Below are 22,721 nucleotides of genomic sequence, written 5' to 3' on the forward strand. Positions count from 1 at the left end.
CATGTGAAATTTCCCATGAAATACACACAGGGTTTAAAAATCAAAAGAAGGGTGCTCTGGGCAGAGAAGAGTCTGGGTCATACCTCGTCTGAACTCATGGAAGACATGACTGATTCTGATGAGTTCCAAACCCAGCACGTTGCTTGATGGTAGCTTGTCTATAATACCGTCTGGGGGCAACCTCTGGGAAGGCAGGGAGGGATCACCACAGTGTTCCTTTACCACACTACATACCCAGTAAGGATACAGAGATCCACAAATCTCCAGAAGGAAGAGCTTAGAGGCCCTAGTGTTCGGAGCAGCAGATCCTAGGCACCCTGGGAAAATGCTCCACATGCCAGTTTCCTGAAAAGACATTTACAGGAAAGTAGTCTGCTTTCTCCTTTCTCTTTCTAGAAAAGTGCAAAATGTACAGGTACCCCTGAAATCCTTGACCTCTAGGGAAGTCCTATGTTGCACCAAAGACCCTACTTGAGCAAGATTACTTGTGCCTTTGACCCAATATGCTCTTTTTGTGGAGAAGGCGAAGATCACAATATGGTTCTCTACAGACAGCATTATCAGGGCAGGGGGAGTTGTGTGAGGTAACACTTGGATCTCTGCTCTAGGATTCCTGACTAAGCATGGGTGGGTACAGGGCTGGTGGCAGAGTACAGTGCCAGGAAAAGCAAGATCTCACGCTCATACATATAAATGTGGTCATGCTAACCTTCTCCCTTGGCATCGCCAGAGCAGGTTCTGTGGGGCTGAGCACCCTAGTCATGCCCACGCCCACCCTCACACACTCCTCTCATGTCATAGTTTCTGAGTTAACTTCTTTGAGAATATCCTTTCAACCTATTTCATTTGGGAGAAATCAGTATGAATTACCCATGATGAATTAGCCCTCTTGTCTTAAAAATACGTCTCTTGTCAGGGGAGCTACATTTCAGCCTCAATTGTTTTCCATTCCAAATCAGTGATCCTTGTAAAGAGAAAAAGCTCCTTTCATAACATTTGGGTGGCTGCATGACTGCTTAGCTGTCTAAGTGGTTCCTATGGAAAATTCCATCTTCGCTTCCCCAGGAGTATTATGACAATGGTCAAGAAATAAGATCAATGCACAAAGAAATCATGAGTACCTGTGGATTTAATAAGTCTTGATATCTTTGCTCCTGGAAACATCCTCATTGTGGATTGTGTTGTCTGGGCATATGAATACCTGAGTTCTGCTTCTAGGGTCTCTTGCCCAGTTCTCTCCTTTAGACATATCACATCTTGAAGCCTCAGTTGTCTCTTCTGTGCAATGGCGTGTTATGTTCTAAGAGTACTGGGAGGAGGGGGGTACTATAAGTTGGCAACTGTGATATTTGCCTTGGGAGATATGACAGATACAAGCAGCTGTCTTAGCAGTGCCCCCTTGTTACCCTGGATTATGCCTAAAGGTCTTTCAGAAATAACGTGTAGGGTGGGTGGTGAGGCCAAGTGGTGATGAGTGATATGGCATACTCCTGACAAAAGAGGAAACCAACACCTTCATCCCAATTTCTGGAATTTCTTCTTCAACTGACATCGATAACACTTTGGATATACTTTGAAGCTTCTTTTCTTACATGTGTGTTTCTAGAGCTACAACCTCAAACACAGATAGGTTGAAATCTCTAAATAAGAGGGTTTCTTTCCTGGCCTGTTATATCGAATTAGGATAACAGAGGAGTAAACCCTACACGGAGAGGTGTTGCAGGTATCTCTTGAAGATGCGTGTGGGTATGGCATGGGGGGTGTTCATGTAGTGTTAGTGAGGAGAATGGGTTAATTTTCCCTCTTTGAATGAAATCAAGCTACAAGTAGGATGAGTTCAAGTGGCTCATTGACCCCTGATAATTGCACATGGGGCCCATCATGATGCTGTATAGAATGCTGTGAAAACTGCAAAGGCGGACACTCAGCCCTACGCATTGAGAATGAAAATTTTAAAATAATACGTTCTTCAATACTAAATTATGTTTGCTCCCAAGGATCCTTGGAGCTATGGTTTTCTTTGTTCTGCCAAAGGAAAAAGGAAATACATCAGGAAGCTGGGCCAGTCCACAGGAAGTCTCACTTGGGCTGATAAAAGGAACTAATGTGAGGTGGCTGTGGATGCAGTTATAAGTCAATCAGCCTTGAAATAACAAGAAGTGCTATTTAGGAGAAACGGGAGCCAGAAGTTAGCCTTTCTCGATGATTTCCTTTTAACCTTGCAAAACATTCCCTTCTTTGTGTTTTTTTATAACCCCCCCAACCTGTTTTTATTTTTTTAACAATGTGTTTAGTTTGTGTGTGTACATGAGTGAAAGAGAATAAAAAAGGGAACAAGAGAGCAAGAGAGAGGGGAAGGTAGGAGAGTAGAGGAGGAAGCATGTCAAGTCAAAGAATAGGCTATTCTCTGCTGAGCTGCAAACCGTTTTCTCTTTGTCATCTCATTAGCTCCTTAAAGTAAAACAGAACCTGTTGGTTCCAGCCTTGCTTGCCTGCTCTCCAGTATACCTGCAAACAAAGCCAGGCAGCCTCTCTCACCTAGGAAATACAGCGCTTAGATCCTCCTGCATAAAGGGTGGCAGAGAATTGAGCAACACCATGAATCTGACCAGGGCAGCCTGTGGGTGGGGGTCACTTAGACTAGAGGGAAAAACAAACAACAACAAACCCTAGGTGGTCCTCAATCGATGGGTTAGGTATGAAGCCTAAACTTTATGGATGCGTGTGTCAATCTGGCAAGGTATCACAGTGGCTAAGCTCTATGAACTTGGGAGGCAAACAGGATTAGGTTCAAATCGTTGCTGTTCCACTTTCTACCTGTATGACCTTGGGTAAGTCGCTTCACCTCTCCAAAATGAAAATACCTACATCTTAGCATTGTTATGAGGACCAAACGTGAGTATGTCTATAAAGGTTAAAACAGATACTAGCACATAGTAAGAGCTAGACAAATAACTTACTCTTTTTCTTCTTATAATTGCTCCTTCTCATTGTTACTCCTCCTCAGATGGAAGGTGAATTTCTTGCTCTTAGGTGAGGAGTAGGGAAAGAAAGGCCTTAGCAAGGGCCATTGGGGCTCATGCAAAATGGTGGGTGATAGTTTCAAACTGAATTGGGGCCTTTCAGGGTTGACTGTGCCCATAGCACAGCACCACCACTTCCTGTTTGAAGAAGAAGAAAAAAAGCCTTCCAGAAAACTCATTAAGAGGCTCAAAATTCTTCTTGGACATCAAATAAGTCCTCAAAATATTGTTTTTTTAAGAGTTAAGTGTAAATGAATCAAAACCAGACGAATTCAATTTCCCTTCAATTAAACAGGATTTTTTAAAAGTCCAGGGGAAAGGCGCTTGGGGCCATATGCGTTTTGGGTTTTAAATGAGACCAAATTTTGGAAAAGAGTGTAAGACCCCAAAGCAGAGTCAGGCCCTATTCTTAGTTTGTATTAATGTGAAGGGATTAGCACAGCTCCAGTGTCACTCGGTAATAAAAACAAGCAGCTCACAGAAATTCACAAAGCACCCTCCTAAGAGCCCCAGCCTTCAACTGGCCTCAAAGATCACTCCATAACTTGGCCCTGGGATTTCGGGAGAAGAGCCACGTGGGCCCAGATAGAATGTCTATGAGAGGTTCTGTCATCCACACCCTTAAGTAAGAAATGTTTTTAAAACCTACCCAGGATCAGAGTCTTAAGAACATGGGAGCTCAAAGGAAATTTTGAAATCATACCTTCATTTTATACATGAGAAAAAACTTTTCTGTTTTTTAAAGATTGGCATCTGAGCTAACAACTGTTACCAATCTTCTTTTTTCGTTTCTGCTTTCTCTCCCCAAATCCCCCCAGTATATAGTTGTATATTCTAGTTGTGGGTCCTTCTAGTTGTGGCATGTGGGACGCCGCCTCGGTGTGGCCTGACGAGCAGTGCCATGTCCACACCCAGGATCTGAACTAGCGAAACCCTGGGCCGCTGAAGCGGAGCGCGCGAACTTAACCACTTGGCCATGGGGCCGGCCCGAGGAAAACCTTTAATGCAAGAAATTTTACGTAAATATTGAAGGAGTGAAGTGACTTGCCTAAGATCCCATAGCTCATCTGAGGTAGAGCTGGGGCTAGAATTCAGGTCCCCAGATGCTAGGCTGGACTATTTCTCTTTGTACTGACTACAAAACAGGGTCCAAAAGTATCGGAGATCAACTCATTTGGGGTAGAATGATGTTGCCCAGCCCAAGTTTTTATAAGTCATCCCTCTTTAATTTTTACATCAGTTTTTTAAATTATAAAAGTAAATATATCTTAGTGATTTAAAAAATCAAATAGTACATAAGTTTGTATGTGAGTGTGAAAAGTAAGAGTCTACTTCTCCCTGCCCAGAGGCAAGCGCTGTTCATATTTTCTTGTATATCCCTCCGGAAACCGTCCATGCATAAATAACCACACGTATGTGTATGTTTTCAGTTTTTTACAGAAATGTAACCACGCATTTTGGAACTTGCTTTTTTCCATGTAATAACATACCTTGGAGATGAGAACTTTCTAAATCAGGGTAAAAAGACAACTGATTTTATTCCATTTAACAGTTGCATTGTCTTTTCTTACGTGAATCTTCCACAATTTATTTATCTAGTCCCCTAGTGATGGATGCTTACACTATTTCCAATTTTTGACATTACAAACAACGCAACAAGAAACATCTTGTACATATACCTTTGGTATCTCAGTGAAGATGTCTGTAGGATAGCTTTTTAGAATTGGAATTATTATGAAATTTGTATAAATATTTAACATCTCAATAGATGTTTCCAAATTGCCCTTCAGAATGATTGTATCAAGTTATACTCCCACCAGTATAGTAAGAGAGTGACACGCGCCCTTACTCTTTCTAACACGAGGTATTATTATGAAGCTGTTTTAATCCTCGCCATCCTCATAGGTGATATGTTGGAATTTCATTATTTTCATTTGAATATCTTTATGTGTGTGCTTGAGGTTCTTTTCATATATCTATTGGCCATTTACATTTCTTTTTCTAGAATTATCTATTCATAGCATTTTAATCTATTTTCCTGCTAAGTTGTCTATCTTCTTCTTATTGATTGATAAGTAGTCTTTGTTTATTAGGACATTTGCCCTTTGTTTCATGTATGAGAAATACTCTTTCTCAGTTTCTTATCTATGTTTTCACTTTATTGATGCTTTTTCTCCATGTTAATATATAAATAAATAGAAGAAGTAAAGCTGAGAAAGGGAGAGTAAGAAGGAGTCTTCTTGGCTGAAGCCCTGTTTTCCAAAAGTGTCCATACAATGGACTAGTACCACCATGAGTGAAGGGGCCATGGAAACTATAAGCTGGTTGTTACCCTTGGGAAAATGTGCCTAACTTTCCTTAGAATGAAAAGCCACAAATAAAGATTTCCCCAGTGAGTACTGCTTCTTTTGGAATCACCAATAGTCAGAGCTTAAAATCAATCAGAAGACAGAGAAACCTCTACTCTCTAGAGGTCTGGAAGAAATAGGATAGGCATCTTGTTCTTGTTCATCTCTGAGGAGTTCTGCTGAGCACTGTGCCCAGCAGTATCATTCAACTTTGGGCTGAATGAATAGATGAATGCGTATGAATTGAGATAAATGAGTACGGACAAAATGACTCTGCAGGCATGGGAATTTCAATCTAAATGGATGAATTTATATGCAGCAGCACTAACTTAAAGACAACTCGGTAAGATGAATAATTTTATAATACTAACCTGTTTGTTTTCACATTTCTGCTACATGAACAACAGTGCAAAATCATTCACTCTCAGACCCCTTCACACATAAAGTCAATAAATACTCATAGATTCAGACCTCACAACTATGCTACTGGAATGTTAGGTTCCAGTAGACATGTGAATCCCACCCATGTCTAGAAACTCAATTACAGGTGCTCCCACGGCCCCTGTAATTCTGACGCCTTGCATGTGTGCACTGAGATGAGATGGGACATAAGGTCTCTCTTTACCTTGGACACAGCACTGTCTGAGTAGTGGGCCTTGCTGTTGGGAAAGCATTTCAGTTTTCAAGCCCACATTCTCTTGGAGTGGCTTGAAAAATTACATACTCTGAGATTTGGACCATGAACTAAATGGCAGGCACATTGCTCCCCCAAGATGGGAACTATCTTCAATATTTCAGGATTTTGGTTCAATTTTATAGATACAAGCAATTTTGAAGCTGCTGTAAAGTTGATCTGAATTATCTGAAAATGCATCTGGACACTTAATGTCTGATCCTACTTGGAATGATGGTGATAACTGGTAGGTTTTGGTTTATTTGGGTGAAATGTTGGCATTTCTAAGTGAGGTGATGGGCACAGCCAACCTATGAAAGTATGTCAGACCTGTCTGAATTTCCATAGAAATTTGATTTGAATCTCAGGGAAACAACCTTTCCTTTTGTCTCTTCTCAGTTACTCTCTGCTGACTCATTCTCAAAAGGAACTAAAGTTGTAGCCCAGGATAGCTGGCCCAATTGAAAAAACAGCTTGTGGTGAAATCTCCAGAACACTGCGAAAGAAGACACATTTAAAGGAGTGAAAGGATAATCATATTTTTATGAGATCTGGTGAAATAGAGTTTCTTCTCCCTCCCCTGACTCCATGTTTAGTAAACAGGTATCTTTAAAGACAGCCGAAAGCACGGGCAGTTGCCTGAACCTATCCCTGGATGTCTAATCCTCACTGCTACTCACTTCTTTTGGCCTCTGATAAGTGATGGAGCCACTCCCATCTCCACTTCCTAAAGAGCAGGATGAGAATAGGAAGGATCAGTTCCTAGGAGATTTGCACAGCTATGTAGGTCATCCCTCTATTAAAAATGTTGCGGTTCTTCTTTCTATATATTTTATAAAACCCAAATTCTTTGTTATGATATTTAAGGTCCTCCAGAATCTAATTCCAACCAATCTCTCCACTCCTACCTTCTCCTTCATATGCATTCCGCCACTAAAGTATTCTACTTTCCTAGAAAGCCCTTACACCGTATCTTCCTGTGTGAGTCCTACCCGTCCCTCAAAGCCAAGGTCCAGCCCACCTACGCCGAGAGGCAGGGAGGCTGGTGTGTGTAGAAAAAGCAAGCATTCTGGAGTCAGAAACACTGGGCTTGAAACTCAATTCTGTCATCTATTAGATGCCATCTTAGGCAAGTTACCTAACCTCTCTGAACTTTGACTTCTCCGATTTAAAACGGAGATGTGATGGTGTTGCCTTGCATAGGGCTGTGGGGAGGATTAAACGCAAGAATGTATGTGAAAGTGCTTTGTAACCAGAAGGGACTACATAAATGTTATTACTAGGTCTTCTCTGTCTCTCCAGTTGAAACTGCTCCTTCCTCCCTCAAGGCTAGCATGACACTCAGTGTGCACACATACACACACACACACACACACACGCACACAGGCACACAGGCACGCACGCTCGCGCGTGGCTTATCCTCCTGCTCAGTCTCCAGGGCAGCAGCCTTTTTGCCACTGGCATTGTATCTTAACAGCACTTAGTCACCCAGTTCAGTCCCTGCATAACAGTCATGCAAAAGACCTTAGATTTGCATGGTTACTGACTTGCATTCATAAGGCTGGCATCAGTTTATGATGCCAATGGGGCTAAGGGTACAGATTCCCAGAAGGCCAGCTTTTCACAGAAAAGGGTTATTCTATGGATTGTCTAATTCTGTCAAACTTCCAAGGTACTGGCCCTGGGAACGATAATGCAGGGATAGACAAACCCTATTCATTGCCTCTGAGGAAACATCTCTGTACACAGGCTGCTGATGTTGGGTCTGCCAGGTGAGTAGAAGAATTAGAGTGATATCACTTAGTAATACCATGCCACTGGTAAATTAATACATGAATGGGATGAACACTATAGATATAAATCATTGAAGCAACAGAAAATGAAACAGGGTGTAGTCTTCTGCAGAGGAAAAGACACCTGCACAGCTCTGAGATTACTAAAAAAGCTCTTACTACTGGCTGAAGATTTTGTGCAATTGTGTGTGTGTGTGTGTGTGTGTGTGTGTGTGTGTGTGTACATAGTGACCAATGTCCTTTAGTCTTCTCAATTTGTCACAAAACAACAAGCAAAAGATAGACTTAGAAAGACTGTTTTAAGTACAGGCCAAAAAAAGAAGTCATGTTTTTCAAAACAAAACAAAAACATTATTCTATAGCTACATAATGCAGCTGGTTGTCTAAAATGAATGAAAATAGGAGATTTCCCATTCTAATCCTAGATGGTTGGTTCTTAATCTGCAAATCTGTTTATCAAGCTTCAGACAGAATGAGACTTCTCCTAGAGAAGACTAAGACTTTGCTGATAGCCTGAGTGTTGACTTACAACTTGGGGATGTTTTCTGAAGTTTGAAGTAGGATAAAGGCCTCAGTCCATTAGAAATACTGCTTGGTGCTTTGTCATCATAAAAATTTTCCCAACATTTTTTGTCGCTAGGGCAACTCAGTACTAGCGTTAGACTAATGTTCCATTTCTAGAAAATAGCCTTGGTTTAAATCAATCACTTTCTAAAACCAAAGCCAACTGGTTGACCCCAAACAGAAGGAGATATTGAAATCCTAAATCTTATTCAAGACCTACTTTCCACAGAGTCTGGAAGGTTGGTCCATAAGATATGTTCTAATGTATTGAATATATTTTATTTAAATAGTCAAATATTCAATTATTAAAAAAATTGAAATAAGAATTCACCCACCTGTCCTGGTCTGTAGAGGGGCCTATTGGCTATTTAAGTAAAATATTGTATTTTTTGTTGCCTCCTGGCAATGAAGACCTTACTTGTCTACAGGAAAAGAAGGATTTATTTTGGAAAACAGTTATGTAAAAATCCTATTCAAAAATTTGGAATTTTTTTAAAGTATGGAAACAATTTAAGATGGTAGTAATACATTTTTCATTAAATAACAGAAGTGTCTTTAGTCCGAAGTACCAGATTCTTCATGATTTTTTGTTTAAAGCCTTCTCGGTCTGTTTCTGTTTCTTTCTCTCTCTCTCTTTCACACACACACACGCACACACATACACGCTGCCTCCAGGATTCTATAATTCATAATAACGTAATGAGAGCAACTAAAATCTTCATGGTATAGTGGAAAGAACACTAGCTTGAGGGCTAGAAGCCTTGAATCTTCACTCTAGCTCTGTCCGTAGCTGGTGTGTGATCTTGGATAATTCACTAAGCAAATCTGGGCCTCAGTGTCCTCAATCATAAAATGAGAATATCAGCTAAATAATCTCTAAAGCACTAAAGTTGCAAACCTGTAAACTTAAATTTGAACAGCAGCAGAAGTGGAAGGCAGCTTTTTTGCAGAAATTATTCACAAACAAACCAGGATTCACCATTTGGTTATTACCTGAGGGGAGCAATTCTATATGGTCAGGGGGACAGATAAACTGATGAGTCTGTCTTGTCTGGAGTTCTCACGAACCGAGGTGATGTGAAGGTTAAAGGTCGGGAGGAAGGGCTGCACTGTTCAAAGTGAAGGCAGCATCCCTTTTTGAGGACAGAAGTCAAGTCTTTGTCCCAAGTATTCCTCACTCTCCTGCTGAGTCCTGGGATACCATCCTAGAGTTTCTGGATGGGACAAGCATGCCCACTCAGTGATAGCCTGTGCTCCTGGCCTATCTGACACACGGCCTGGGCTCTCTGCTGGTTTCCAGAGCCCGGATGTAGCTCAACCGCTCTTCCCCGTTTTGCTCTCCCATCATTTGCTGCTTGGACGGTGCTGCCCTTTTCTGAGGTAAAGGATGAAAACTGATGGTAGTTTTGCTCAGTTGTGACTCTGTTCAAGGTACCCTCCCTGACCATCCTGGCTGATGCAGCTCCACCACTTTCCGCCCCCTAACCTGCTTTGCTGTTCTTTGGAAGACGTATCACACCCCGGACATAGAGTCATGTATTTACGTGTCCATCACCTCCACTGGAGTGTAAATTCCAGCAGAATTTTGATCTCTGTTTTATCCTTAAAACATAAAGCAAAGCCTTGGAACATAATAGACACATAATTAATATTTGTTGTATTGATGAAATATGTATTATGGCAAATCCAGACCATGATTTGATTTTTTGACCAATTGATCCCCATAAGCCCTATTCCCAAGGAGAAATTCAATCAATGCGCGTTCAACTAAAGTACCAGACTTTATTTGATCCTTACTGTGACTTAGGGCAAGAAGGTACTTTGGCCTCATTTTATAGATAAGGAAACAGAGACTCAAGGAGCTAAGTGCCTGGCTGCAGAGTATGCAACAACTAAGTAGAAAGCTGAGAATGAACCCAGGTTTTCTGACTCCCAGTCCGCTGTTTATTTCCCTGTTTCCCTATTTCATTCACCATGTCTGCACCCTCTCTGACTGTTTCCCCATCTTTAATGGCACCATGTGTACTGAATCAAGCTCCCATAGATGAAATAATTAGATGCAATTGAAACCCGCCTACAACTAAGACGCAGTTTTTGAAACCAGGTCGTTTCTTAGAGCAACAACCAGTACCACGTGCTTTTCAACACTGATAATATCACTTTTCACTGCTGATAATATCACTGTGGGGTGCAGGGGCAGGGTGGGGCGTAAATATCGCAAGTTAACTTGTCTATAGCAAAAGAAGAGTGGAATGGCTCCCAGAAACTTTGGTCCTCCCAACGTGATGCTCAGAGGAGACATTCTTGGACAGGAGAAGCAAATGTGATACGGAAGTACTTATCATAACAGGGGCAACGAGATTGAGATTTTGTAGTCACAGAGTTGTGCAAGTTATGCATAAAATAAAGGGCTTCTGCAAAGAAATCCAGACTTGCCTGACATCCTGGACAAAATACCTCCTCAGTGCTGAGACCCATAGGTATTTGGAAATATGGACACGCCTTATATTTGAGGAAGAAATACACAGGTGCACAAAAATCACATCCCAGAATTACTCAAAGATGATTTGTCAAGGCCATTCAAACTGGGAACACACATTCTGGATTTGTGTCTAGAAATTAGATATGGTATACAGTGTCTTCAGATCTCTATCAGTATAGACAGGACTTTGTGGACCTGTAGGTACATGTTCGTGTAAGAGCATATGAGCATGATATTTTAGGAACAAAGAGGATTGGAAAGATACATTGTAGAGGTAATTTAGTCCCCCTGTTTCATTTGTACAACGATTTTGAAGCTTAAACAGGCTTAATGGACTATGCATTCCCACATGGAGACCAGGAGTCAGCTGGCCTCTCCTTGTCCACTGGCCTCTCCTAGCACAGAGGGAGTGGGGTCTGGGAACCCCGAGATCCAAAGGAAACTATAGCTTTCACACAATTTAAATATCAAAGTATACACTAAAGACACACTCCTTCAGAGCTTTGGAGACTGAAGATAGCTTGAAAACCACTGCTCTGAGGCTGAGTCTGCACAGCCAGCTAAGCTGGATGAGAGACAAGGGTGCTCCTGGGGAGAGTCTGGAGGGCCTCACAGGCTCCCGCCACCCAGAGGAGAAAGAAGACCTTTACTCCCATCCTTGGCATGAGGCGCCAGGGGCCTGGTCTAAGCCTGTTCTCACTGCCTGCCATGCCAATCCCTATGTTGTGTATCTAAAGAAGTTAGCACATCCTGGGTACACAGACCACAGCTTCCTCCCTTTGCTGAGGGCCTGTGCTTAGGGGTCTGAGCATCGTGGAGATATTGCTTCACTTCTCCTTAGGGTGTCCACATCAAGACCCTGGAGCCATCTTACCACCCTTCCTGATCAGAGGGGGGCCTTCTAGGTAGGTGGTATGTCCTTACGAGGGGGAGTTTTCTAGAGTGCAGCATCTTATTACTAAGGCAAGAAGACAGAGACATTTGCATGCACGCATCAACACGAAGAGAAACAGGCATAAAATGACCAGTGACCACCCACCCTCACTACAGGAGTCCTCTCTCACCCACTCCTCACCCACACACTCTAAAGTGGAGGAACCCAGACTCACACAGGCTCCGCTCAACCCATTACAATCACTTATCTCATCTCCAGATTTTCAAGTTCCTTTTGCTGGTGCCTTTTACCTAAGTCAGCATATTTCAAACTTTCAGAGAGAGAGAGAGAAAAAACCTTAGAAAATAAAAACCACTACCCCACCCAAATGATAAAAATCTCTTGATTCTCCAAGCCCAACATCTTAGCCCTCTCTTACTCAGCCCAGGGTAAGGCGTCGGTTTCTTTGGGTTCTGGGGAATGGCTGGCTCTGCCGGTCTCCACATCACCAGCCTAATAGTTTTTCCAGACCCACGGTTGCTTGGTGGTGTGCGACAGCCCCGGAGCCCGCTTCTGGCCCCATTCATTCCTCTCAGTCCTCTAAGGCCAGTCACATTAGGGGGTGTCCCTCTTCTCTGCTCCTGGCCCCACTTCCCCCTTCCAGAGGAGTAGGCAGTCAACCCTCCTGAAGTCTGACATGAAACCCAGACCCTCACCCGTCTCTCTGCGCTGCAATTTGCAAACCAGACCCAGGCGTGAGGTGGGGTGAGAGCCCATCGGGGGTTGGGGAGTAGGATTTGGCAGGGCAGTCCCGGGGTCTCCGACTCAGAGCCAGCCACCTTAGAAGCGGCTCGGAAGGTCGCGGGACCCTCTTTGAGAAGACCCCGGGAGCCCTTGCCCTGGAGCCAGAGCCCGCCCGGGCGCGCAGTGCGGGAGCCGGGCGCAGAGGAGCGGCGCGGACCGAGGCTGTGGAAGGATATTTCTGCCGGAGAAGCGGCGAGGCCGGCCCGTTAGTCCCGGGGAGCCGGCAGCTCCCGAGCGCCGAAGACCCGGCAACAGAAGTACCAAGAGGAAGGGAAACCAGCCCGCGCTGACATGTAAACAGGGGCTTCCATCTGGAGGAGCAGGCTCACACAGACCCCCAGACATACTCACTTGCACCCCGATCCGCCTGCAACCAATCCACTCGCCCGCCCGGGGGCCCACCAGGCGGGGACCCGAGCTGGCGGCGGCTGTAGCTCTCGCCCCCGCCGCCTTCGGCCTCGGGTGGGAGGAAGCCGGCCGCCAGGCGAATGCCCAGCGCCGGGGCCAGGGCGCCTGCTTGCCGGGTGGAGGGGTGGACCCGGAGGTCTCCGGCCCCTGGCTTCGATCCACGCCGGGGGTCCCCAGGCTTCACGCCGCCCCCGCCCGCAGCCCCGCCGGCAGCGCGGTGGGAGGGGGCCGGGCTCAGCTTTGGGGCAAGAGGGGCGAGGGAGATCGCCTTCGGCGGGGAGCCGGGCGGATCGCCCCCGCGAGTGAGACTCGCCACCGAACGCGGGAGGAGACGGCGCGAAGCCGGGGCGCGGAAGGAAGGGAGAGTGGCCACGTCTTCCGGGACCCCGGCGCCCCGCGCCCAGTCAGCCTGCCTCCTCGCCTCCCTGGCCGGCCCCGCCGCTGCGCGCCCACTGCCCCGTCGCTTACCTTAATAGTCCCGTCCATTTGTCCAAGTCTGCAGCCGAGCCCCCCAATATTCCACACATTGACCCGGTTACAGCCTGACCTCGCAGCCCCTTCGGATTAGCCCGGCGCGGCCTCGCTGGCGCCCTGGGCCCTCCCTGCGTGCCCCCCGCGAGCGCCCTGCCCTCGCTCCCCTGTGCACGTTTGTTGTTGTAGCGGAGCGAAAAAGAGACAGTTAACCGGATGAAACTTTTTTTCAGCTAATTTTGGGAAGTGACTTCACTTTGCGAATCGGGGAGGAAGTCCTATCTCTCTCTCTCTCTTTCTCTCTCTCTCTCTTTCTCTCTCTCTCTCTCTGTCTCGCGCTCTCCTCTCTTCTCTCCCCTCTGCTCTCTCTGGTCTTCCCTCCCCCAACACCCCCTCTTCCTCCCCTCGGCTGGTCCTGCTTTTCGCATCACTCACAGTATATAAATATACGTGGAGATGCCCAGATACATTCATGCGGTGCGCACACAGGATGCTTGCTGCTGGGAGATAAGAGCGAGCTGGGAACAATGCCGGGGTCTACGCCCGGCGCCCGCGCCCTGATTCCCGCAGTCTGCACCCCTGGCACCCCCAACACCTTCCCCCCGAAACTCCAAAACCCAACGTCTTTGGCCTCCTTCCTTTTCCCGGGACTGTTGGCTGAAGGTGGCCCTCCTGACTCATTCACTTTCCGTTTCTTCCCACAGATAGGTTCATTAATGCTTTTTCCAGCCGGAGTCAAACTTTTTTGGGGGTTGGAGGGCGGGAGAGATTGCTCGCGCTGGGGATAACCTGGAGCCCGCTGTCCGGGAAGATCCAACCAACCATTAAAGAATGCATCCAATGGGAACTTTTCCACTCAGGCCCACGGCTGCCGAGAGGCGGCCGACTCCCGGAGCGGCTCACTTATCCACGCGGACTCGGGGCGGTTTCGGACGGACTCCGGCCGTCGGGGGCGCAGACTCGGTTCCCAGCGCATTGTTAGCAGAAGGGTGCCCTCGGGGCGGCGCGCCTGGGCCCCTGCTCCTGGAGAGCTCCCGGCGCCCACCGAGGGTGGGGACTGGCGGTACCCTCCGCCGCCTATCCCCACCTTCTAGGTCAAACCCCTCGCGCCTACCCGGACCCCACGGCCCAAACCCCGGCACTCAGGCCAGAGCCGCCTATGCAATGCCACCCCTGGCTCCAAGAAGCCTACACTCCAAGCCTGTCAGCAGGTCTCAGGAGCGCAGCATGCAACATCGCGGCACAGACTCGGACTTCTCACCGGGCGAGACCCGGGACCCCTGCTCCGGACCATCACCCCCACCCAGCCGTGAGGCCGTCCTCCCCTCGGCCCGCCTAGCCGGCCCCGCCGCCCGGAGCCGTCCCCGGTGCCCCTGCAGTGCTGCCGCACGCTCCAGTTGAGGCAGCTACAGGAGTCCCGGCGCAGCGAGGCGACTCCCCGGGCGCGCTCAGCCTAACTCCCTTCTCCCCGACTCCCAAACAGGTTACCTTGTCCACGCTCTCCAGACCACGCTTTGGACTTTCTCACTTTTATTTAAGAGTCGACCCGGGGAAGGAGGAAAAAAAATCCACAGGAGATCCGAGTCAATTGGAAAGAAAAAATTTCAAAAGGGTGTCCACGGCGGCGAAAAAGGTGACATTAATTCTTTATTTCTTCAGGAGCAATTGAGCCCAAGAGCTCGCTCGCTTGGCTCCCTCCCTCCCTCCCCCCACCCGCCTCTCGAAATTAGTCTCATCAATTCAGCTCCAGTTTTGGGTTTGAATACAGACACGGGTCTGAACGTGACCAGACCTGGAGTGGCGGGTGCAGCCTGCCAGCAATTGAGACTTGGTGTGTGTACGGAGGAGTGGAGTGGGGGTGGGAGAGGGAGGGGGTGGGGTGGGGGGGGGGGGCCGGGCCGACCCCCCCCCCCCATCTCCTGTCTGCTTCTCAATCCAGGGGTCTGCTCCGGGGCTCCCCTGGGACCGCCACATCTGGTTACCGCTAGCGGGGTCAGTCCCCCCCTTTGCCTGGGGCCACCAGTTCTGGAGTTCAATTAAAAGAAATCAGGCTTAACCCCTTCCTCCCCTCGGCCCGGCAGCCCGCCTTCTCACTCTTCCCTTCAGCGTTTCCACATGCTTTCCAGAGAGGAAAGAGGTTAAAGGGAAAGGAAGAATGAATTACATCCTTTCAAACCCCAAATTGTTTCCTTTTCAGCCCAGACTCTGCCGACCTTCAAACGACAACAGGGCTTTCAGGAGGGTGCGGGGAGACAGCTTCGCACCCGGACCTGGCCAGAAACCCGGAACCCGCAGCCGCTCTGCCCCTCTTTCAGGCAGAGGGGACTCCGACTTCATCACCGGGAGGCCCCCCGGGTTGCTGGGCAAATCCTGAGCGCGGTGATGGCCACCCCACGCCAGCTGCAGCTCCCCTGTCTGCACACACTCCTCCCAGGGCTTCAGGAGGCACATCTGCGCTGAAACCGTTGGCTGAGTTTCTCTTCCTAACTCCTGTTGCGCCTGGCAAATGCCATTGTCTTCACTGCGCGGATCAGTACAGTCACCCCAACATCCCTAGCACCCCCAACTCCTTTTAGCAGGAGATGCCTCTCCCATTGGGAGTGCTCAATATGAACTAAAATGAGGACCTGTCCTCCTCTTTTAGCTGAGGAACTCAATAGCACTTTCTGTTCCTGCCTGTAAAACCAAAGCTATGCCAATTTCGTAATTTTGAAGATGGTGATGGTGGGGAGGGGCTGGCATAGGCATAACTGTCACCCCCTTGTGACTCACCAGCTGGCAGTGGTGCCATGCCTTTTGCTATTCACCAGCCCCGCCATGAGAAGCTTCTGTCCATTCACAAGGTCCTCTGCCCAGAAAGAAGAACCCCGAAACTCTGAATAGCTCTCTGAGGGAGTATAAGATTGCCTCCATCCGGTGTAGACATGCTGGGGGGCAAGTTTGCCCACTTACGTAACACTGGGTTTAATGCTCAACTCTATGGCTGCTGCTGCTTTTTTTAAATCCCGAAGGGGGAAAAAGCCCTAACCAAACACAACAGTAAACAAGTTTGCCCTGTTTAATGTGGTTACCACCAGACATCTGGAAAGATGGTTTGATCCTGGCAGCTCACATTGTTTTCACGAGCAGCCAAAGAGAATATTTTGAATGTTTGCATTGAGACAAATTGATAGAGAGCTTGTGGTGAGGCCGCTACAAATGAAAACTTTCTTGGAGTTGGTGTGTGTGTGTACGGGGAGGGTTTCTCCTTCTCTCTCCTCACATTTCTCCCCTTCCTCCCTTTCTCTCTCTCCTCTCCCCTCCTCCCTTCTCCTCTGGCCTAGCTAGGGACTGGTGCCCTGGGCCCACACACTTGCACACACCCTCTTTCCTGGCTCATCAGAGACTGTGCTGCCTCTCCCTTTCCCAGACTGGGCAGGGCTGGTGACCAGGAGCGGGTGCTGGGTACCATCCCTGCCACCAGCCCCACCTGGCTTTCAAGTCAGGGGAAGCTCACAGCCAAGGAAGCTTGCCAGCATTTAAAACAAAAGTTACCCACTGGGAAGTCGGGGGGGGGGGGGGGGGGGAGCAACAAAACAGCCCACCTCACATTTCTAAGTCTAGGGTCACTTATGGGAAGCATGCACAAAGGGGCGAATATTCAGCAAACATTTGGATTCGGAGCACTTTCATTGGAACTTTGATGGGATGGCTTGCCTTGCACCATCCGCGCTTGACAATATTTTCAAAGATGCGGAAGTCCTGCTTCCCCCGGGAGTCGAGCGGCGGGGTGAAACGTGTCTTGGCTCGCTCAATGTCAGCCCTTTTGACCCGGTCAAGACTTTCCAGACACGGCTTCCCGGGCATCTTCGGTCCCAACCTGGGTTGGGGGTGGGAAAACGCGACAACTGTTGCCCGATCCCTGGGGTGCCTCAGGACCTCGAGACGGTCCTATTGCTTGAAACCCTGAAAGATGCCAGGCCTGGCAGAGCGTCTCGGGTGGATCCTTCCCCCTCGGTCCTCCCTCGTCCCCCGCCCCTCCGGTCCAGCGCGGGCTCGGCGGGTATTCGAGCTGGCAACTGGCGGGTGGGGGGATGGGGGGGGAGTGAAGGCGGGGGAGAGGCGGGGGCACGGGGGAGGGATGGGCCAGCCAGCGCCAAAACTCCAGACTGCACAACTGCAGCTTCAAGTGTCTGGCCCCTCGCTCGAGGCCATAATTAATTTGAGATTTATTTTTATTGGAGAACTCGAGTCTCGTCTGACCTTAGCCAAACAAGGCAGCTCGAGCCGCCCCTGGATGCGCTTGAATGCCGGGGAATATTTCTGCAGGAAGGCTCTGCAGGCGCGCCTGCTTTGAATTTGTTTCTCAGACTTCATCTACTCACAGATTGAAGGAAGATTTAGAGCCTCTGCTCGCCCTGCCCGCTCCCCACGCTCGTTCTTGCCTTAGCGCCAAGCGGGTTCAAAACGCAACGTGGGAGGCCGCTGCGGCGGGAGGGCCGGGGCCCGGCAGGCTCGGGAGGGGGGCGTCTCCACCCTTCCAGCCCCGGGCGCTCCCGGGCTGGTCCCTAGACCACGCGGCGTCGATGAGGAAACCCCAAGGGAGTCCGAGGCTGACCAGAGAGCGCAGGCTGACAAGAGGTGGAGACCAGCCAGGTGCCAGGACCCTCACCCAGTGGTGGCGCCTAGATGGGGGCCCTGGGGGGAAGGGAGAATTCCAGGCTCTCCGGTCTCCCTCCGGCCTGCCTCCCAGCCATCCGAAACAGCATTCATTCTAAGTACAGACCTATGTCCTTGAAACGCCGCTTAAGGACCTGCCAGCCAGATGCTGGCCCTGGGTCGCATTGCCGTGAACATGCCAGGGCTACCAGCCTCCCTTCGTCGGGTGGGGGTGTCACCCTCAAATGCAGCATGGGCGGAATCCGCAGGCTGGTTGGTGGGGGAGCAGCGGATGCGGGAGACTCGCAAAGAGGGAAAGTGGAGGACCCTGCCAGCCTCGCGTGGGGCGGGCAGCGGCCTGAAGGGATGTGCTCTGCGCGCTGGGGCTGAAAGTGCTTTGCATGGTGCAGGCACCGCGCAAGTACGTGGTCGGGATTACTCCATTGGGTCTCCTGCGCCCTCCACCTTATATCTGCAAGTGGAGTGTGCTGGTTGACCGTTCCCACTGGGGGACCTGGCGGCTTGGGTTTGAATTCTTGCTCTACACCTAGCAGCTCTGTGGCCTTGGACAAGTCCGTTAACCTCTCTGTGCCTCAGTGTCCTCATCTGTACATTGGCGTTATAATACGACGCACCTCAAAGGACTGTCGTAAAGATGAAATGAACCTTTAGCACTTGCCTGGCAGTCAGTACAACTTTGCCCTTATGATTTGTATCTTGGCCCTGCCCCTTGAAAGCTGCGTTACATTATTCCCTCAATGCCTCACTTCCTCATCTGCAAAATGGACTACCTCCTACGGTTCTTATTAATATTAAAGTCAGTACAAATACAATGCTTAGAACAGGGCCTGGCAAAGGTAAGCATCTTTACGTTACCACCATTGCTCACCTACTGCGTGTCAGTGTCTTAAAGTTGCCGGTGATCCCCCTTTGCCTGTCCCTTGCTCCTTCCAGCCTCACATCCTTCCTGAGCGCTCCCCTCCGTCCCTCCCGCAGCTCTTTGCCGGTCTCAGAACCCAGATCGCTGCCGGGTGGAGGGGGCACCCCTGGCTCCTGAGGACCTGGCTCGGCCGGCTCCTGGGGCCCGGGCGCCTAGGCCCGCGGTGTTTGTCAACAACCTCGGAGCGGGTGCCTGACGCAGAGTGGCAGGGGCTTGGCAGGCGGGGACTGTTTGTGCCCCTCTGGCAAATGGTCGGCGTAGAGAGCCGGCGGAACAGACCCAAGATTGTCCCTGCCACGCAGACCTTTCGCCGTCATCAATGCACCCCTTTGTGCAACAATACAAACTTTGTGGCTGCTGAAAAATCCATTTTTTTCCCCTTGAAAAGAGCTCCTGCGGTGAGTGGCTCCTCTGGAGGCCCACAGCTCCCAGACTGCCGCCTCTCCCCCTCCCCCGCCAGGGCCGGGTCTGCTTTCTCTCTGACCCTTGACCTGGGTCAGGCTTCTGGGCTCCCACTTGCCTCTCTAGGGTTCGTCATCCCCGAGGTTTTGGGTCTCTAGGTGTGTGCAGACCCGGGGGTCCGTGTGGTGGGAGAGAGACTGCAGTTCCCCGCTCCGAGGCCGTCTGCAGCCCCTGGGACAGAGCTATTCGGCTCGGCTCGGAGAGAGTGGGGGTGGGAGGCGTTACAGCTTCCTCAACCTCAACCGGACACAGCGAACCCGAGCGCGCTGCAGTCTGACTGTGTATGCTCTGCCTGGCCCTGGGAGCCATCTGTCCATCCATCCACTCACTGATTATCGTCACATTGATTCACTCATTTTTCATTCATTCATCGCTGATTAAACGCCCTTCCCGGCCGAGTCTCCAGGACCTGGCTTCCCCAAAGTGACTAAAGACTCCTTCAGACCTCAGGCGGGGGTAGGGAGGGCGGGAAGATGCTACCATGTGTCAACAAATTTCCCGTTAGAGAAATAGGAGAGAGTTGGAAGCCTAATTGGCGCTCCCTGGATCACATTCGAGAGTCCCCATCCCATCGAGGCGCCCGCGCGCCGGCAGACGGCCCTCCTGGCCCTCGCCTTCGCGGACGCTGGCGGGAGCGGGGCTGGGGCGCGCGGGAGCGATGGGGGCCCACTCGGGGGAGGGGTTTCGGGAAGGAGAGGGCGGGGCCGGGACCTGCGGAAGGTACGGGTAGGTTTGCCGAACCGCGGGGGCCTCCCTCCCCCTGAAACGGGGAAGGTTCAGACAGTCCCCGGCGCTGGGCCGATGCCCGGCCGGAGAGAGGCAGCGCCTGGGCGGCGTGAGGACCTCGCTGACGTCCCTACTCCGGGCAGGGCCGCCAGGTCAGCACCCTCGGCCCCGCCCCGCTGGCGGATTTTCATTAAACGTGTAACCCAGATGTCCTGGCCTTGGTTTGTTTACATTCTTGGGAACTGTTCTGGAAAAAAAAAAACAAAACCCTTCGATATGATGTCAAACATGGCGATCTGCGCTTTCGAGGCGCGGGTGGGGCCAAGGAAGTTGGGCTTGAGGACGAAGGGGTGTAGAACCAGTAGGAGAAGCGCATCCCCTTCGCACACCCGCTCACACACGCCCACAGGCATACATGCACACACGCGCACATTCGCACTCTCACACGCCCGGACACACAGACCCTTAACTCAGCGAACTTGCTGTGCGCCAGCGGCCGGCGCACGGCCCACCAGGACCCGACGCAGGCTCACGGGTCCAGGGGCTGGCGTCTCGGCTGCCCGGCACAGCCTACACCAGGCTCACTCACGTCCATGCTCCCAAACAGAAGCGGCCAAGAGCGTTACTACTCCACCAAGGGTTCCCGCGGGTCTGCGCCACCCTCTTCTGCTCGGGAGCGCCCCTAGCCTCGGCCCCGTCGGCGGAGCAAGCGGCCTGCCACCCTCCCGCCCCGCTCGTTTCCCGGGGAAAGGGGAAGGCACCGTAGGCGGAGGGGTGGGGCCACGACGACGACAGGGGAACTGGGGGTCATTACCTGTTTAAAGATGCTGTCATGTCTTACCTTGACGTAAGACGGTGTGTCAGGGACTGTCTGAAACATCTTGGTTTGGTGAGGAGGGGTCGGGAAGGCCCAAGAACCAACCTGGATAGGAGAAATCTCAGTCACCCTGGAGTGGAGCAATGGTGAGACGGCGGGGAGCGGGTAGGGGTGATGGAGGGGGAATGCAAAGGGAGAGGAGGACTCGGGAGCTGGGAGGCTCCATAGCCTGGACCTGCTAGGGAGGGCCGGAGAGGTCAGGTACCAGTCGCCCTCCCTGTGCCTCTGCCCCCAGGCTTCAGCCTAAGGGATGGTGAAGACCAAAAGCCAGCTCAGGCCGTTGGTTCTCTTCCCGCCTGCCTCAGGGCCTGGGTAGTTTCACGCCTGGGTAGTTTCACACCTGGGGACGCCATGGCCCATCCTGGCCAGAGGAGGAACGCCAACTAGGATAGAGGTAGGTCTCCTCTTCCACACAGCCCCAGGCCACAGGCAACAGATATTTGCAGAGCTGCCAATGCTTGGGCCCTCTGGCCATAGACCTTCTGCCTGACTCCCCCACCAGCCCTAGGACTCAACCAGGGTCCAGCTGTCCGCTCTTCCCTGCTAGGGGACTGCGTGGGGAGGCAGGCTGGCTCAAGGTTCTGGAGGTCTATGGAGGCCCCTTTCCTAGAGCCCCCAGCTTCTGGAAGAAAGCAGGTTTGCGGGCAGAAACCAAGACAATGAATGAGGGACCTCGTTTTTAGTGGCAGGGGAGATGGTGTCTGAGGTCTGAATATTTGGGCTGGACACAGCAAAAACTCTAGGCTGCCAGGTGCCTCTGCGTGAGTCTCTCTGTCTTGCCAAGTCTGGCGTCTGTCTCTCTGTTTCCCCTTCCTTCCTTCTCTTAAAGCATCTTTAACGTGGCCGGGTACAGCTTCTCCAGCAGCCAATGTGTTTCTGATAAACCACTTTTCTCCCTACTAACAAATTCCAGCTTTTTGGCTCCTGAAGGCACAGCAGACACACACTAGTTCAGGGACCAGGTCTGTTTCTCTGGGCTCCTAGTTTCCCATTTACTGCCCCTTCTCCTGCTGCCCTTGCTCCTGAGTCTCCCCCATTTGTTTTGAAAGTCTGAGTGAAATTTGCAAGAAAACAGAGAAGGAGGAAAAAAAGGAGAGGAAAGAACACAGTGGAGAGAATGAGAGAAAGAAAGAGCCCCAGAAAACCTCACATTCCCCAACTGCAGCTAGAGCAGACAGCCGGTGGAAGGAGGCATCGCTGGACCCTGCACCCCCCAGAGATCTCACACAAACGAACACTTACCTTAAGACACCCTTTCCTGCTAAGCCAGCAGGAGCGGAACTCAGGCAGCTCCAGGATGTTCAAGTTGTTGGTGCAGATTCTCTGGGCTGGGATCCCTGGCAGTGCGGAATTAAACCTGCTGGCTGCCTGGAGTCAGTGTGCCTTCCTTTCCAGCGCATCCAGGCAGACAGCCTCAGCCCCTGCGCGTCCTGGGGGGTTTGGGAACACTCAAGTTTGTCTGTGCATCCTGCAGCTTTCTTCTCCGCTGCCTCACTCCAGCTCTCTCCGTCTCACTCCCTCTTCCTTTCTCTTTTCCCGTCTTTTAATTTGATTTCCGTTTTCTTATCAATATTTCAACTGCCATCTGATGAATTGTTCTAATGGACCGCCACCCATCTGCCCCCAGCTGCTTTTCCT

The 22,721-nt window shown here is 50.2% G+C and overlaps 1 protein-coding gene and 1 long non-coding RNA gene across 9 annotated transcripts in view; one reads left to right on the top strand and one right to left on the bottom strand.

Annotated features, from left to right (window-relative positions):
* Positions 1-22,721, bottom strand: part of FLI1 (Fli-1 proto-oncogene, ETS transcription factor) — a 122,668-nt gene extending 99,947 nt beyond the window's left edge. The window contains exons 1-2 of one of the 5 annotated variants that reach the window (XM_070489932.1): positions 22,326-22,721; positions 21,048-21,128 (exon numbers count right to left, since the gene is read on the bottom strand). In XM_070489932.1, the coding sequence (XP_070346033.1) occupies positions 21,048-21,086 (39 nt within the window). In that variant the 5' untranslated portion in view covers positions 21,087-21,128; positions 22,326-22,721. Of the gene's footprint in view, positions 1-12,912; positions 13,314-13,437; positions 14,100-14,928; positions 15,068-21,047; positions 21,129-22,325 lie in introns of those variants that run through there. The other 4 variants (XM_044752119.2, XM_014864055.3, XM_070489933.1 and 1 more) reach the window with 4 other exon arrangements.
* Positions 11,644-16,654, top strand: LOC106845692 (uncharacterized). Of its 4 annotated transcripts, none has more exons than XR_011495607.1 (3): positions 11,644-11,788; positions 14,924-15,073; positions 15,638-16,654. It is a non-coding gene; the product is annotated as an uncharacterized lncRNA (long non-coding RNA). The 4 variants fall into 4 exon arrangements; XR_001401698.3 differs by lacking the exon at positions 11,644-11,788 and adding an exon at positions 12,148-12,854; XR_011495605.1 differs by lacking the exon at positions 11,644-11,788 and adding an exon at positions 12,408-12,517.

The sequence above is a fragment of the Equus asinus genome, chromosome 20 (genome assembly GCF_041296235.1).
Source record: "Equus asinus isolate D_3611 breed Donkey chromosome 20, EquAss-T2T_v2, whole genome shotgun sequence".
NCBI classification, from domain to species: Eukaryota; Metazoa; Chordata; class Mammalia; order Perissodactyla; family Equidae; genus Equus; species Equus asinus.